The following is an 18,558-nucleotide window of genomic DNA, read 5'->3' as shown; positions in this document are numbered from 1 at the left end:
TCGTTAGATAGTCAAATTCATGATAAATTGCTGTTTTAGTGGTTGTCTTTAAATCTGAAACAGATGAATCCATTTTGCATTACTTTCTATGGGAAAGCGTGCCCTGGTTTTGGAACTCTTTGGTTTTGAAACAGACTTCTGGAATGGATTAAGTTTAAGAACCAAGGTGCCACTGTCTTGAATGGTGTGTGTGTGTGTGTGTTTTGCCAGGGTCAGGTATAGAAGAGTGAAGTTTCACCAGCGACATCACAAGGAGAGTTAATGTTGTATTTGAAATATTTGTTTATTTAAAAGCATAAACACTGAACACGGGGGAGCAGGAAAACTCTGAGACGGATAGTGGTAGTCTATTAAACAGCATCAGTTCAACCCCAGAAATAAACTCATGTCCTCGGATCCTGCCAAGGCTCCTTTCACAGCCAGCTGAAAAGATGCAAACCTCTCGACTCTTTCACTGGCTAGTAGATACATTCATGCTTTCTCTCACTCTCTGTAGCTGCTACCCAGCTGAATGGCATTTATTCAACCACAAGCCATCAAAAGCCGTTAATGTTAATTTATAGAGGCATTTGTCCACAAATAATAAACCAAAAAACCTAGAGAAAAGTATACATATATACTAAAATTATTACAATTATAACAGATATGAAATTATGTCTAGTAACGTGCATCACCTAGATTGGTGACCATAAGTAAAAGGTATTTTTTAATCAATAACAATGATAATTTATAGGAAGGGGGAGGGATAAAATATGTACTTCATGCATGCTGGCCTGGCTTCTTTTATGGAAAATTGAGTGGCTTACAAAGCTTACAAGTGTGCTTACTCGGGTGCGTAGCAAATGGAATGCAGTCAGTATCTGGTTGCCTCTGATGGATCTGGGAGTTGGCATTTTGTGACTTCTCTTAAACAAATTATGCATTTACTTAAAATAATCCAGCAATCAGCCCCAAATTCTGGCAATTGGCCCAGAAGCCTTCAAACCTCCCCACCCCCCTAAAAACGAATAATAACTGTCTCAGCTGTATTTTTTCTGGTTAGATGACTACCACGTTTTGAACACTGTACTGCAGCAGAGCGGAAATCTCAACACCAGGTTTTGAAATACATCAAGTTCAGGGACACACGAATATGCAGGTTAGTGAATGCAGGAACACCTAAAATAGGACAAAAGAGATAATAGTTATTTATAATGCTTCCGGGTAGGTAACTAGTCAAATGGTGCAATATCAAGCACTTAAGCAATTGGACTGAAGCAAGGCCAAGGGACTGGAAGCAGCAACATAGGCCGACACTACAATTCTATGATTCTATGATGCTATCCCAGATCAAGGGAAGTACAGTGGTGCCCCGCAAGACGAATGCCTCGCAAGACGGAAAACCCACTAGACGAAAGGGTTTTCCGTTTTTGAGCTGCTTCGCAAGACGATTTTCCCTATGGGCTTGCTTTGCAAGACGAAAACGTCTTGCGAGTGTTCTGATTTTTCCCCGCTCCCCCCCCTTTTTCTAAGCCGCTTAGCCGCTAATCCGCTAAGCCTTTAATAGCCGCTAAACCGCTAATAGCGCTAATCCGCTAAGCCACTAATAGGGTTGCTTCGCAAGACGAAAAAACGCTAGACGAAGAGGTTCGTGGAACGGATTAATTTCGTCTTGCGAGGCACCACTGTAACAGCCCTCTTCTATTCTGCCTTGGTCAGACTACACCTGGAACACTGTGTCCAGTTCTGGGCACCACAATTTAAGAAGGATGTTGACAAGCTGGAACATGTGCAGAGGAGCAGCAAGAATATTATTGGTACAAAAATGGAAGCAAGAAGAATTACCGACGAAAGAAGAACTGCAAGAAGTTCTGTAAGCAGGATTTTGTGAAATATTGCAAGGAAGACTTTGAAAAGAATTATTAGTTAAGTAATAGAGAAATCAAGTAAAGCAGAACAAGTGATAAAGAACGGAAAATCTTCAGAGGTTGTTGATGGAAGTCTAAAATTGTATAAGAAGTTATGTTAAATGATTGTTGGAACATATGTGTGTGTGTGTGTGTGTGTGTGTGTGTGTGTGTGTGTGTGTGTGTGTATATATATATATATATATATGCAGGTTTTGGTGTCTTCGGGTGTCTTCCCGTGTAAGAGTTGGGGTGTCTAGGCGACGTTTCGACGAGGTCTCACTCGTCATCTTCAGGCTGGTGCTTTCGGCTTCTTGTTACTAGAACAGAGCAGGATCTCAGTGTTTGAGTTCCTATAAATACTGTTGAGGGGGTGTGGTGTATAGCCTCCAACGTTCTGGGCAGAGAGGGAGTTCCCAGATTAGTGTGCCTTTTCTTCTTTTGTTCCTTAATTACTTGAGGGATATCTTGAGTGATTTCTTGAGTGATATTCTGAGTACCACTTAGGAGGGTCATTAGGTGTGGATTAGTTGCTAAAGCTTTCGTGTCTTGACCTCTTGAGCTTGTGAAAAGTTTTTCTGAGAAGATGGCTGTACTGCACTTAGTTGTGCTCTGGCTTGGCTTCGTGTATAGGGGCGAGCTGTGGTTTTGTGCCCTGTGCCAGCCAGATCTGTGTAGGGATTGCAGGGGGGTGCAGCATCCGGAGGTGCCAATATGGTTTGGCTACTGGATGGTGTCTGTACTTTATCTGTGGAGAGGGTCTGGGTTTGGGTCTGGTGTGGTTGATTGGAGATGGCGTTCTGTGTGTCTCTGGTTCTGGTGTCGGTTTTTGTGGGGAGGGCTAATTTCCAGATGTCTGGCAGGCGGGACGTGTCGTCACGCTTGTTCATGTTGTGAGGGTGTTTCTCTATCTCGATGGCTTCCATGATTATTCTCTTGTGGTGATGTTCCATGTTAAAGAGCAATTTGGAATCTGCAAAATTAATTTCGTGTCCTGTTTCTTTCATGTGTTGGTAAAGAGAGGAAGTTTTTTCTTCTTTTTTGACGGCATTCTTGTGTTCTGCGATACGTGCATTTATTCGTCTGTTTGTTTGTCCAATGTACGTGGCTGGGCAGACTTTGCAGGGTATTTCATAGACCCCTTGGTTTTCTAACTGGATTTTATCTTTTGGGTTTCTGAGGATATTGGCTATTTTTTGGTTGGTGCAAAAGGCTGTTTTGATACTGAGTTACAGAATCTCTCAAATGTGTTAATCGCCAACGGATACCAACAAAACAGGGTTACGAAGCTAATCCAAAAAGAAACACCCCCCAAAAACCAAGACACAGAAGAAAACAATGGCATGGCCCTCCTTCCTTATATCAAGGGCACTACAGATAAAATTAGCAAAATCCTCCATAAACACAATATCAAAACAGCCTTTTGCACCAACCAAAAAATAGCCAATATCCTCAGAAACCCAAAAGATAAAATCCAGTTAGAAAACCAAGGGGTCTATGAAATACCCTGCAAAGTCTGCCCAGCCACGTACATTGGACAAACAAACAGACGAATAAATGCACGTATCGCAGAACACAAGAATGCCGTCAAAAAAGAAGAAAAAACTTCCTCTCTTTACCAACACATGAAAGAAACAGGACACGAAATTAATTTTGCAGATTCCAAATTGCTCTTTAACATGGAACATCACCACAAGAGAATAATCATGGAAGCCATCGAGATAGAGAAACACCCTCACAACATGAACAAGCGTGACGACACGTCCCGCCTGCCAGACATCTGGAAATTAGCCCTCCCCACAAAAACCGACACCAGAACCAGAGACACACAGAACGCCATCTCCAATCAACCACACCAGACCCAAACCCAGACCCTCTCCACAGATAAAGTACAGACACCATCCAGTAGCCAAACCATATTGGCACCTCCGGATGCTGCACCCCCCTGCAATCCCTACACAGATCTGGCTGGCACAGGGCACAAAACCACAGCTCGCCCCTATACACGAAGCCAAGCCAGAGCACAACTAAGTGCAGTACAGCCATCTTCTCAGAAAAACTTTTCACAAGCTCAAGAGGTCAAGACACGAAAGCTTTAGCAACTAATCCACACCTAATGACCCTCCTAAGTGGTACTCAGAATATCACTCAAGAAATCACTCAAGATATCCCTCAAGTAATTAAGGAACAAAAGAAGAAAAGGCACACTAATCTGGGAACTCCCTCTCTGCCCAGAACGTTGGAGGCTATACACCACACCCCCTCAACAGTATTTATAGGAACTCAAACACTGAGATCCTGCTCTGTTCTAGTAACAAGAAGCCGAAAGCACCAGCCTGAAGATGACGAGTGAGACCTCGTCGAAACGTCGCCTAGACACCCCAACTCTTACACGGGAAGACACCCGAAGACACCAAAACCTGCATTCCTGTACCCGTGAAAATCTACGAAAGCATATATATATATATATATATATATATATATATATATATATATGAACATGTGCAGAGGAGGGCAACCAAGATGATCAAGGGTCTGGAAACAAAGCCTTATGATAAACGATTTAAGGAGCTGGGTATGTTTAGCCTGGAAAAGAGGAGACTGAGAGGAGATATGATAGCCACCTTCAAATATCTCAAGGGCTATCACATGGAAGAGGGAGCAAGCTTGGTTTCTCCTGCTCTGGAGGCTAGGACCCAAACCAACAGATTCAAGCTACAAGAAAGGAGATTCCAACTAAACATCAGGAAGAACTTTATGACAGTAAGAGCTGTTTGACAGTGAGAGATGATGGACTCTCCTTTGTTGGTGGTCTTTAAGCAGAGGTTTGATGGCCATAATAATTTATTATTATTATTATTATTATTATTATTATTATTATTATTATTATTATTAATACCCCGCCCATCTGGCTGGGTCCCCCCAGCCACTCTGGGCAGCTTCCAACAAAACACTAAAATACAATAACCTATTAAACATTAAAAGCTTCCCTAAACAGGGCTGCCTTCAGATGTCTTCTAAAAGTTTGGTAGTTATTTTTTTCTTTGACATCTGGTGGGAGGGCGTTCCACAGGGCGGACGCCACTACCGAGAACGCCCTCTGCCTGGTTCCCTGTAACTTGGCTTCTTGCAGCGAGGGAACCGCCAGAAGGCCCTTGGAGCTGGACCTCAGTGTCCGGGTAGAACGATGTGGGTGGAGACGCTCCTTCACATATACTGGACCAAGGCTGTCCAGTTTCCTAGTGGGAATTTTTGGGCAAGGGGAAACCGTTTCCACCTGTGTATGACCAGCTCCACCTGCAAAAATTTCCCTTTGGGGCACAGCTATGAAACATACAGGAGTCCTGCTGTCTGCAGAAGCGTGCTTATTTCATGTTGTTTGGTAGTTATTTTTCTCTTTGACATCTGGTGGGAGGGCATTCCACAGGGCGGGTGCCACTACCGAGAAGGCCCTCTGCCTGGTTCCCTGTAACTTGGCTTCTCGCAGCGAGGGAACCGCCAGAAGGCCCTCGGCGCTGGACCTCAGTGTCCGGGCAGAACAATGGAGGTGGAGGCGCTCCTTCAGGTATACTGGACCGAGGCCATCTGCCACGGATGCTTTAGTTGAGATTTGGCGTTGGACTAAACGACCCATGGGGTCCCTTCCAGCTCTACAGTTCTATGATTCAAATGCTGGATGGAAGCTCTGCTTTCATGACAACCTGTAGTAGCTGTTGAAACTGTTGGCTCAGCACTGTGGTCCTTCATTAAGGGACCATAAGAAGTCAGACCACCAGTACATCCAGCTTGGTATTGTCTACACTGATGGGCAAAGGCTCTTCAGGATTTCAGGCAGGAGACATTCCTAGCCCTACCTTGAGGTGTTGGATGCTGAAACTGGGACCTTTTGCATGCAAAGCATCTGCTGTAGCCCTGAGCTCTTGGGTAACATGGGAAGTGGCCCTTAGCATCAGGGGTTCCCAGCTGTAAATTGGGACTTGTAGTGATGAACGAAGGGTTGTGACTCTGACGCTTTGGACCATGCTTCCCTATGGCTGCCCCAGGACCTACGTGCTCCTCCTCTGTGGAGGAGCTGGGCATTGCACAATTGCACATACAGAGGCAGGAAGCTGTGGCATGCAAGGTTCTGCCAGGTAGCTATCAGGCCAGTCCTTGACTGAAAGCCACCTCTCATCTTCAGGGCCACACCTGACCACCCTGTTGCCTGTAGCCTAGTTGGAGCGCATCTGCCCTGCATGCAGAAGGCCGCTGGTTCCCTGGTGTCTCCAGGTAGGGCTAGGGATGCTGTCCAACTGGAACCTCAGAGAGCCACTGTCAGTTTTCAGGTAGATAGACCAAAGGTCTGACTTTGTCTAAGGTAGCTTCTGGCGTTTGGGGACCACAACTCCCATGTGGAGGGCCCTTGGGCTTGATGTTCCTCACCACTGTCTGCTCATAAGTGTCCCACTGAGTTCAGTGGGGAGACTTATTCCAAGGTGAACAGGTACAGGGTTACAGCCCAAGGCAGTAATATGCCTTAACTGTTTGACACCTCAGCGCCCTTGACCTTAATGTATTGCGTGCTTGATAATATCTAGTAAATGTTTATTGAAAAAAGCAGAAGCGTTTGAAAAGTTCGCTGAGGAGAGAGGTGCGGCCTCACAAGCAGGGCGAAAATCCGCCGCCAGAAAGCTATAAAACTGAGGGGAGTGGAACCTACGTCAGTCTCATGAACCTGCTGAAAGGGAAAAGGTGGCTGAATGGAGTCCTGTCTCCCAGGCCTTCAGGACTCTCAGGACCTGCTCCCCATGTCCCCTCCACTCGCTGGCCTTGCTCCAGGCTCTCTTTAATGTTTTGGCCCACCTGCGATGTGTCCTTGAACCCTGATACTGATCTTGTTTGCAAGCATGGAGGATAAGAGAAGGGTGTGTGAGTTCTGGGTAGAAACTAGCCTGCTGGGCAAAGATCAAATGTGCATTAAGGTTACATAATGATAACGGAAATAAGCATAAATTGCACATGGGGTTTGAGAAGCGTGGGCTAACGATGGTGTCAGAGTCATTTTACATAATCTCGCGTTCCGTACTGTTTGCTCCAGCAAAGGTTTCGGGCTGCTGGTAATTTCTGCTGAAATCCTGTACAACAAATATTTGGGAGGGGCGGGTTGTCCTGTTTTTATTGTGCTGAATAAAGCTAATTGGGATAGATAGTTTAGTCAGTAGAGCATGAGACTCTTCCAAGGTCCACTTTGGGCCAAAGATTCCTGCATTGCAGGGGGTTGGACTAGATGACCATCGTGGTCCTTTCCAACTCTACAATTCCATGATTCTACGACCAGGCCAGTATCTGGCAATGGATCACAAGGCGATGTCCTGAGTTACATAGCAGGGGACTTTTGCTTTGCAGAATTTCAAGGTGTCAGAGTCTGTGCTGAGGAGGGCTGCACTGAGAAGGAATGGTGGGAGCCTCCCCCTCCCCCTGATCCGGATCCTGAATCTTCCCAGGAGCAGGAGGACAGTATAGATTTGGAACAGTGGTTTGCAGAGGGGCATAGTTCAGAAGGCAGAAGCTGGGAAATACTGGATGGGGAACAGCTAGCAGAAGAAACACTGGAAGAGAGAGGGTTAACAGATTCTCAGTCTCTGGACAGCATTAACCCCCCCCCCCCATCCCCAAAGACATGGGGAGCTCAGAAAGTGTCAGAACAGAAAGCACAGAGACTGCAAACACAGATTACAAAATGTAGGAGTGACATGGATTAATAGGGACGGAAGTAGGGAGTGAGCTTAATTGAGAGCCCTGCCATTTTGGTTAGATGCTTTCTTTTGTCCTTCGCTGCGTATATTAAAGAAATGAACTCATAAGAATTCTCTTTTGTTTGATCTGCTCATTTATGGCCACGGAGGAGAAAGCCAATTCCCCAAAGCCTGACACAAGGCAGATATTTTGGGATACTGGGATTGGTCCCTCTTTACCTCTTCCCCGCTCCCCCAGTCATATCTAAGGACAACAGAGAATGCACTGAAGAACAATGTATTTTTACCACGCCTTCCATCCCGCACCCCTGCTCCTAGGCTGTAAACCGGGAATCACAAACCTTTCTAGAATATCCCCAGCTGCTTCCTCCTGTTGATATCTCTCTTGAGCTGGCAAAGATTGCAGGGAGCACAGAAAGTGGTGGTGAGGCAGTCGCAACAGATGGATCCCTGCAGAGAGTAAAAAAAAAGCAAAATTTCATAGCAGAAGACTGAATTGTATTTTGATTAGGGATGCATGGATCATTCTGTTTCCAGTCTCTGCTGGTTTTCTTTATTTTATTTATTTAAGATGTTATCTGCACAATACTTAATTGGGGAGTGTTTGTTGAGCAACCTAGAAACGCGAAGCACAAATGTTATCCAGTAATTTAAAAGGTTAGGTCCAGTTGCGAACGACTCTAGGGTTGCGGCGCTCATCACGCTTTATTGGCCAAGGAAGCCGGTGTACAGCTTCCGAGTCATGTGGCCAGCATGACTAAGCCGCTTCTGGCGAAACCAGAGCAGCACACGGAAACGCCGTTTACTTTCCTGCCAGAGCGGTACCTATTTATCTACTTGCACTTTGACGTGCTTTTGAAATGCTAGGTTGGCAGGAGCAAGGACTGAGCAACAGGAGCTCACCCCATCGCGGGGATTCGAACCGCCGACCTTCTGATCGGCAAGCCCTAGACTCTGTGGTTTAGACCACAGCGCCACCTGCATCCCTATCCAGTAATTTACCGGTATCCTAAACTGAGTCCGGTAGCGAGTCCTCATGGCGACGCTCGGTCCACAGCAACAGCATTCTTCCATGTCCTTGGCAACTTTGCATCCTAGGCAGAAAAAGCAGAATGTTCCACACAGACCTAGAGAGAGGGGGGAATCAAACACAAAGGTTAGCATTTTCTCACCCTCTAGTATTCACGCAGCCAATGGAATTTCACTGCTTGGTCTCAGAAGCATTTAGAGGCACGGTGTCTTGAGATGAAGAAACACTTTCAAAGAGAGGACCACTTCTCAGGGTTAGAGCATCTATCTTGCAGACAAAAGGCCTAAGGATCCAATCCTCAGTATCTCCAGGGCGAGACTGGGAGTGCCCAGTGTCTGAAACCCTGGAAAGTCACTGCCAATCATTAAAGACAAAAATGACTCAGGGTAGGCAGTTCCCTAACTCCCAAATTACTCTCTGGCACCAATTGCTCTTGGGTCAACAATTCCTTGCGTCTTGGATTTCTTTCTGCAGTTACTACATGCAACTGGAAATTATCAGTCATCATGATGGGTTGGCCAAACTTGTTTGTGAGTTTGCAAAGACTCGCCAAAGGTGTGTGCAATTCAAGTCATAAGCACACACAGAGCCAAGGGCCAAGGGCAGCGGAGGCTTAGATAAAAGGTAAAGACACACACATTCTGTTTTGTAAAAGTTCACTAAGCAAAAATTCATTTATCCAAACATGAGGAATTCGTACCCAAGCCTTGCTATACACTCCACAGATTCAGATATCCAAACAGAAGAGCATTTTTACTTCCTCATTTGCATTTTGCTGGTTGGCTGAGGAATGGAGGGAGGGGGAGCAATCGGATAAATCAGAGCATTTTCCCCTGTGTTTTCCTGGATTTTTGGGGGGTGGGTCTTTGGGAGTAAAAATTCTATGGTCAGGACACATTAGAAATTTTCCATTAGGAATCACTGGAAATTATTGGCTTGTTATGTGAACGCTTGCCCCTGTGAATGATTTCCATGGAACACAAGCAACACCTATATTTTTATTGTGCAGAATAATAATTAATCTCCCCGGGAGGGAAGGTCAGACCATATAGGCCACACCAGGGTCACCCTGTACAGCGCTTCGTCTCTCGCCATATAAGTGAGTGGCTGCCCTTCTCACCTACAGGGACAGAAAAGGGGTCCACTTGGGGCCATTAATGGGGCGTGGTGACATCTGATCTTATAATATGCTAGGGAGGGAATCTGTCAGCTGGACCTGGACATCTTAAGACCTGCACTGCCAGAGCAGCCTTCAGTCACTATTGGTTTTTCTGCAACACCATATTAATGGCCAGAGAAGCAGTGGCGTAGCAAGGTCAGGTGGTACCCGGTCCAGAAAAATTCTTGTCGTCCCCCCCCCCACACACACACTGAAAATTTTGCCTGCAAAAGTGATTTGACTTTATTTCACATTTTGGGAGCCAGAGTTGTCGAGCTATTCTAGCGGGGATCGCGACGAGGAGTCTGCCTGCCGCCCTACAGGGGAGCCATTTTGGCAGTGGTAAGCCAAAGCACGCCAAGGCGTCTCTCACAGATGTTGAGAGCCACACAGCATTTTGTCACCCCCCTCGGAGGTGACACCTCAGTCAGACCACACCCACCGCACCCACCTTGCTCCGCCCCTGCAGAGAAGGGGACTGCAGCTCCTCACCTCAGGTGGACCAAGTTCTCTGAGAAGCCAATGGGGGAGCTGGCTGGCCTTGTACAAGTCTTGCTCCAGGGTTGGTTTCTCAGTCCACACAACTTGCCAGAGGAAGTAGCTATTCTAGAGACTGCTGTGCCTCTCCTCCCCTTCCTGACACCTCCCTTTAAGCTGCCATGTGTCCCACTTTACAGAATAAAGGTAAAGGGACCCCTGACCATTAGGTCCAGTCGTGGCCGACTCTGAGGTTGCAGCGCTCATCTCGCTTTATTGGCCGAGGGAGCCGGCGTACAGCTTCTGGGTCATGTGGCCAGCATGGCTAAGCCGCTTCTGATGAACCAGAGCAGAGCATGGAAACGCCGTTTACCTTCCCGCCAGAGCAGTACTTATTTATCTACTTGCACTTTGATGTGCTTTCGAACTGCTAGGCTAGCAGGAGCTGGGACCGAGGAACGGGAGCTCACCCCGTCGTGGGGATTCGAACCACCAACCTTCTGATCGGCAAATCCTAGGCTCTGTGGTTTAACCCACAGCGCCACCCGCGTCCCTACTTTACAGAATACAGTCCTCTATTTGAAGGACTGCCAATCCAAATCCAATTAAAGGGCAAAGAACCCTGAGAAGAGATATCCAGGGCCTGGAAGGTGCCCAATAATTGACAGCACCCCAAGTTGAGAGCACCTGGACTGCAAACGGAGCAGATACGGTCTCTGCCCAGTATACCTGAAGGAGTGTCTCCACCCCCATCGTCCAGCCTGGACACTGAGGTCCAGCTCCAAGGGCCTTCTGGCGGTTCCCTTACTGCGAGAAGTGAGATTACAGGGAACCAGGCAAAGGGCCTTCTCGGTAGTGGCACCCACTCTGTGGAACACCCTCCCATCAGATGTCAAGGAAATAAACAACTATCTGACTTTTAGAAGACATCTGAAGGCAGCCCTGTATAGGGAAGCTTTTAATGTTTGATGTTTCATTGTATTTTTGTATATTCTGTTGGGAGCCGGCCAGAGTGGCTGGGGAAAACCAGTGGCAGATTCTACACTTCTTGCCCTGCATGGAAAGCCCACCTTGCTATTTGAGAATGGTCACACTAGTGTGTGATGGAACACTGAGAGACTGGCTTTTATAGAGAGAGGTTGGCTGTTGTTTTATAGTACAGCTAAATCGTGGCTGATGTTCAAAGTCCCCCAAGGCCATAAAACCCCAAATCTTTGAACTTCACTCACAAACACGACAGTCACTGCCGCAGTCACAGAGGTCCGTCTGCCACTCAAAACTCCGCGTGGATGTGTGGCATTGTGGCTGGGTGGTGACAACAGGACGATAAGTCATTTCCATTTTCACAAAGTCTGGTTAGATGTTGCTGTCTAGTGGGAGGGAAAAAAATACATTGGTTTTGAGACTTTTAAAAGTGCAGCTAGTCTCCGCATCATGCCCTTCAGCAAAACCTGCTGAGTAAATCATGAAATTAAGAGAAAGGAACGTTTTCTAGATTAGTAAGTAGTTTAGGAGCAGAAAGCAGACATTAAGGGTGATTTCACAGTACAGTGAGGGAGGGAAGCTTGTGGCTTTCCAGTTGCTGTTGAACTCCCATCAGATGTCAAAGAAATAAACAACTACCGGACGTTTAGAAGACATCTGAAGGCAGCCCTCTTTAGGGAAGTTTTTAATGATTGATGTTTTAATGTATTTTTAATCTTTTGTTGGAAACCGTCCAGAGTGTCTGGGGAAACCCAGCCAGATAGGTGGAGTATAAATAATAAACTATTATTATTAAAATTATGATTAACTAGAACTCCAGTTTGCTTAAAAATTAGGACCAAATGAAATCCTGCTCCACTCTGATGATGATGAGATGATCTTAATTTGGTATAAGGCAGTTTCCTATGTTCCTAAATTGGGAAGAATGCTCAATAAACAGGTTGTCTGGATTGAAAGCAGCCTCAGTGCATAATCATGAAAAAAATTTCATGGCAAGAATTATTAATATTATTAATAATATTTAGTATTTTTTTAAAATATTTTTAGTACTAAAATAATATTTAGTAAAAAAACAAAAAAGCAAATTGCCAATATTGTCATTAGGGCTGGGCGATGTATTGATACATCGTCCAAAATCGGTTTGAAGTCCACATCATGGTAACAGTTTTGTAATATTCAACATGGTGACATATCGCAAAATATCACAGTGTGTGTGTGTCGTATGTAAAAAGATAAAATTGTGATGTGGGGAAAACTGTGAAGCCAACTCGTCACTTTTCTCACGATTCCTCCTGCCCCGTTGCTCTGTACAGTGGTGCCTCGGGTTACAGACGCTTCAGGTTACAGACGCTTCAAGTTACAGACTCCGCTAACCCAGAAATAGTGCCTTGGGTTAAGAAATTTGCTTCAGGATGAGAACAGAAATCGCTCAGCAGCGGCAGCAGGAAGCCCCATTAGCTGAAGTGGTGCTTTAGGCTAAGAACAGTTTCAGGTTAAGAACGGACCTCCGGAATGAATTAAGTACTTAACCCGAGGTACCACTGTACTGTAGTTGCATCCTTATTCTCAGACATTGTGATATATTGGTCAGAGCCATAGCTAGGTGATCTCGTGCCCCTGGCAGAACCGCCCAGATTGCGCCCCCTAGCCACAGACAAATTAGCTCTTCTTTCTGCCTCTCCTCCAACTCAACCTCCGACCTCCCCGTACCCATTCAATTCCTCACACACTTCACCTTGCAATGAATTTTGATTGGAGGAGGACACCAAGATGGGGAAGGTTGACCTAGATGATGCGATATAGGCGTCTCCCCACTTACGCACGGGTGACGTTCTGGGCCCCTGACTGCATGTGAAATCCCATAAAGTGGGAAGCACCCCACTTTAATAGGGAGAAGGGCATGGGAAGAGGAGCTCCACAGACCGCTACTGATTATTTTTATCTGCAGTTGAAGATGTAGAAAGAGCACCAGGTGTGCTTAGGGTACAAGTGTAGTTCATGGACTCTTGCCTCGCACAGAGCGTGATGGCAAAGCCAAGTAAGCCTGGCCTATTTCCTGACATGAGCAGATCGTGTGCCCGGGGTGGAATGTGCTTCTGCATCGTCCTCTGCAACATGCAAGGTTTGCACAACACCAGACAGAGCAGAACGGGAAGTATTCCCCAAAGGCAGAATGTCTGGAAATCACCGAGGAATCAAGGCTGAGATTGCATACACACTGAACCTTTAAGGCACATTCAAACCGTCAAAGAATTCTGAGCACCACAGTTTACCTCCTAAAGGTAAAGGGACCCCTGACCATTAGGTCCAGTCGTGGCTGACTTTGGGGTTGTGGCGCTCATCTTGCTTTATTGACCGAGGGAGCCAGCGTACAGCTTCCAGGTCATGTGGCCAGAATGACTAAGCCGCTTCTGGCGAACCAGAGCAGCGCACGGAAACGGCGTTTACCTTCCCGCTGGAGCGGTACCTATTTATCTACTTACACTTTGACGTGCTTTTGAACTGCCAGGTTGGCAGGAGCAGGGACCGAACAACTGGAGCTCACCCCTTCACGGGGATTCGAACCACCGATCTTCTGATCGGCAAGTCCTAGACTCTGTGGTTTAACCCACAGTGCCAACTGCGTCCCTCCTCCGTTTTACCTCTTGCAGAACTGCAATTCCCAGCAACCCTTAACAAACCACAGTGCTTAGTATTCTTTGAGGGGGGTAATGTGCCCAGGATGCGCCATGAAGATTTAGTGTGTACTCAGCCTGAGAGGCAGTGGGCATGTCCACTCAGGTAAGCATCCCTTAAGCCTAGGCCCATAGGGTTGTCCCCTGCTATCTGTTACTCATAAGCGAGACCCAGTGCAGGATTTACGTATAAGCTAAACAAGCTATAGCTTAGGGCCCCACTCTCTTGGGGGCACCCAAAAAACTTAAAAGGAAAAAAACCTGGATGTACATTTCCAAAATATAAGATAAAAAACAAATAAAATAAAACCTACATACAGCAAGAGTGTTTTGTAGGCTCCTATGGTGTAAGTAATGGGCCCCGCCTGCTAGCCTGCTCCCTAAAATATCACTGGTTTGCTCATTTCTATATATATAGGGTGCCTACATTCTGCTATTTATAATTATTAGTTGTTTGCATCGTATATTTACACCTATTATTATTTCATGTTATAGCAAGTTTCTAGATACCAGATTATGGGTCTTTGTAAATTGTGTTTCTAAAGGAACTTTTGTTATTGCCAAATGTCAATGTGCTTGCATTATTAAGTTTGCTGTAAATAAAAAATCATCTTAAGTTAGAGCTTAATAATTATTTCACTATTAATGTAAGGTAAAGGTAAAGGGTTCTTCTTAATTGTATTTCAGTTCAACAATTATTTTGATAAAATATGTATTTTGGTATGTGCAAATGGCTTTAAGATATCTATTAGTCATGTCCATTGATTTCTATGGGTAGGACAAACATTGGGTGCAACCCTAAAAGCTAATGGGTAGATCATGGGTCATGTTCAGGGCCAGCCAAAGCCATTTCACTCCTTAAAGCAAGGCTGGGTCCAGCATTTACTGACTGCAGGGACTGCGGAGACACCAGGCACATTTTGAAAGGCTTTGCTTAGCCTGGCAGCTGCTAGCAATGGCACCTTGAAACACATTCATTTTGGCAGCCTGGTTGTCCTTGGGATCGCAGCAGGGCGAGGGGATACATAATCTGCTGCCCTTCCTAGTCTGCCTCCTGAGACAGATAGCTTCATTTTGGCTCATGATAGGCTTAGTCCTAGTCATGTTTCAAGTGGGAATGGTTACTTCCTTTTCCCCTGAGCTATTTCTTCTGAAACAGCCAGTTTACAGTTCCTTCTACCCAGCATGGTTGGCACTCGCCAGGGCCATGGGAAATGGAAACCCCTGCTGCTGAAATGTCACAGAAACCACAAATCAGATTTGATAACCAAATCGTTCAGTGGCCCGAAACCTTTCCGATCTGCAGATTTTGTGTGAGAATCAAGTGTCCCTGGCCATGCAAAGCGGGGCAGCTAACCATTTCCAAACGTTTGGGTTTGTAGCAGTGCTGCCAAACTGAAAGTGAAGTTGAACATAAATTGCATTTTGATTTGTAGTCTCAGCAGGTTGCTTTTGATGAAGCTGACCGCAAGAAATCAAGCCAGGTTCTCTGTCTTCTCACATCCACATCATCTGTTTAAAGCCATTTTATACCAATCTAGGAGCCAGGGCTTCCCCCAAGGAATCCTGGGAATTTGTTAAGGGTGCCTCAAAGGGCCATTCAAATAATGTTACATTTGTAGTTGCCCTAAACAACAGACAAATGCTGCCGTTTAGCACAACCCCAAAGTCTTCTGCCTTCCTCAAGCTACCTCTTGTTGCCTAATGGTAGGACCAGTTCTGGCGATCTCTCTAACTTAAATATTGATTTTTTATATTGTTGCAATCTGCCTTGGGACCTTATGGCGAAGGGTGGGTAAGAAATCCGTTTAATGATAAAAACGATAAGAATTAAAATGGTCATTCTTATTTTCCAACTGGCTGATAATAAAAACTAGAAGCCTTGTATCTAGCATTGTTCAGTTATTCTAAGAAACAGTGCAGTTTTGAAAGTGCCATTCCGCCATCTTGCTTTAAAAAGGAATCCCACTGCAATCGAACACAGATGAAAACCTGCTCCCTGATCTGAGAACCATCATCCAAGATTTGGTTATGATATCTTCAGAGGTGTCCAAATGCAGAGCAGACAAAAAAACTTTTCAAAATACCAACTGTCCAGTGCCTTGTGGACAGCTGCCTCCTGGCACCATCAGATCTGAAACAAATAATATTTTAAGCCACCACCCAGGTAGCCAATGGAAATGAATTTCATGGGATACAGTTATCATCAATAGCATATAGGGTACAATCCGTCAATGAATAAAATTTTTAAGTCCCACTAATTTGAACAGAAGAGAGTTAAGCAGACACTTGACTCCTGCTAAAATTGTTGGGAATTGAAGATTGTAGCCCGTGTTTTTTTTCTTGTTTCAAAGGACTAGTCAAATCCATGTCAAAACAATCAGCATGCAAGGCCTAGCACAGCCTACATTTTAGATGCCAGGAAACTCATGATGATTCACAGATAATGCAATGCAGAGTTCATTAGAGCTTTGATTTATTGTTCCAATTTCCTTTGAAAGCTCCTGACGTGGCTCTCTTTGGAACATGAGGCGCATGCTTTGAAGACAGGGCTTTTTCTGTGCCTGGGTTCAATCCAAGCACCTGTTGTCCATGCCAAGACACAACTTCAAAGCATGGAGAGTTGTTTAAGCAGTACATTTAAATTGGGTGGAACTGTACCACAAGAAGAAGGTAGTCTTCCACAGATGAAATGAGAAGCCACGCAACACATTATGTCAAATTGTGGCATTATTCAGCATTAAGGACTCAGACCACAAAGGTGAGAGAAAATAAATATAAAAAGCTCTGAGGTGTTCTGGAGACTTCTGTAGCAATGGTACGTTTGTGTATATACTCTCTCTCTCTCTCTCTGTGTGTGTGTGTGTGTGTGTGCATTTAAGACGCATCATTAATGTTCCACTTGGCTGGAATTTTACGCACACTTAATTGAAACACCATGGGCCCTATTTCTGAATAAACTTTTTATTATTTGTAAACCGCCCTGGAATATTTTGATACAAGGTGGTACACAGTGAAAGCTGGTCCATTTACGCACTCAGGTCTATTCTTGGGCTCTCCCAACCTCCCTAACTTCAACTGTACCAGCCCCAATAGCCACCAGTAAGAAAGATAGATACAGTAGTACCTTGGTTTGAAACCATTTTGGATTACAACTACATCAAACCCTGAAGTGTGTGTCCCCTTTTTTGGATTACAACCCATTTTTTTTGGATTACAACCCTTTTTTTTGGGGGGGAGGCCCCATTGGTGAAAGCGCACCTGTTTTGATTTACAACCGGACCTCCGGAATGGATTATGGTTGTAAACCAAGGTATCACTGTAGATAGATAGATGATAGATAGATAGATAGATAGATAGATAGATAGAGTAGATAGGCAGGAAAATGACTCACTTCCTAGTCATGAAAAACAGCTTGTGCCCATTATTTCCCTCTCACACGATTTCTTTGCTGATATGAAAATTAAGCATTGGATTAAATTCCAGACTTTAGGCAAATCAGTTGGGAGCTTTCAGAAATCCCAAATTAATCAGGGGAAAAAGAAACTGTACACATACCCCTTTGCTGAATTATCCTGGATGGAGCGTTTTCTTTCCTTAGATGAAATTTAACCAACACGTTTATTCCGCGTGGGGTGTTCACACCACAGCAAGGGAACACTGATACTCTATGAGATTGTCGCTCGCTATTTATATTCAGGAAAATTAATTGTGAGTTACAATATTTGATCTGAACCTGATAGGGTGTAAAGACAGTCACTCGTTCTGCATGACAAATTAGTAAATTAGACGCTGGGGTTGCTGCTCTTGCACAAGTTGAGCATTGCAAAGGCTTGGTCTTTCCATAGTCACTACTGGATTACACACCGCTGGACTTAATGTGCTTCTATATATAGAGATGTAAAACCGGCATGCCTGCTATTGCGAGAAGTCCACTTTTAAATGAGCTAATATGATTAATTGAAAATTAAAACGAGTTAGAATGACTAATTTGTTTTAATGTATTTTCCCCAGCTGGGGTAAGGAGGCACATCGGAAAAGAATCTCATGCCAATTTTGGTAAAACAGAGAACTTGGGGAATTTGTGGCTCTCCCCAAGTTGCTGAACTACAACTCCCATCAGCACCAGCCAAGATGGCCAGTGGTAGAGATGGTGGGAATTGTAGTACATCAACATCTGGAGGGTCAAGTGTTTTCCATACCTGCCCCCCAAAATATGAAAAGTATGTGTGTGTGTGTGTGTGTGTGTGTGTGTGTGTGAGAGAGAGAGAGAGAGAGAGAGAGAGAGAGAGAGAGAGAGAGACACCAAATGCAGGGGTGTGTTCCTGCGAGAAGCGTGGTTACAGGGAACCAGGCATAGGGCCTTCTTGGTAGTGGGGCCCTCCCTGTGGAACTCCCTCTCTTCTGATGTCAAGGAAATAAACAACATTCTGACTTTTAGAAGACATCTGAAGGCAGCCCTGTTTAGGGACATTTTTAAGAACTGATGTTTTAGTATGTTGTGATATATGCTGTGAGCCGCCCCGAAGTGGCTGGGGAAACCCAGCCAGGTGGGCGGGGAATAATAATAATAATAATTTGGAAAGCTAGGCAAGGTCTGGTATGGTATCAA

General features: G+C 45.1%; 1 protein-coding gene across 1 annotated transcript; it reads right to left on the bottom strand.

The window, feature by feature from the left end:
- Positions 1 to 264: 264 nt before the first annotated feature.
- On the bottom strand, positions 265 to 17,662 carry LOC308594364 (placenta-specific gene 8 protein-like). Its single transcript, XM_081207491.1, has 5 exons — positions 17,505 to 17,662; positions 11,517 to 11,657; positions 8,624 to 8,748; positions 7,963 to 8,071; positions 265 to 1,158 (listed from the first exon to the last, which is right to left on the bottom strand). Exons 2-4 carry the CDS (start codon positions 11,626 to 11,628, stop codon positions 7,967 to 7,969), a joined length of 342 nt encoding a protein of 113 aa, XP_081063617.1. The 5' UTR covers positions 11,629 to 11,657; positions 17,505 to 17,662; the 3' UTR covers positions 265 to 1,158; positions 7,963 to 7,966.
- Between the last annotated feature and the right edge of the window lie 896 nt (positions 17,663 to 18,558).

Source organism: Podarcis bocagei, assembly GCF_964188305.1.
Source record: "Podarcis bocagei genome assembly, chromosome: 9".
NCBI classification, from domain to species: Eukaryota; Metazoa; Chordata; class Lepidosauria; order Squamata; family Lacertidae; genus Podarcis; species Podarcis bocagei.
The sequence above is the reverse complement of the archived record's forward strand: the minus strand, read 5'-3'. Positions and strand labels throughout refer to the sequence as shown.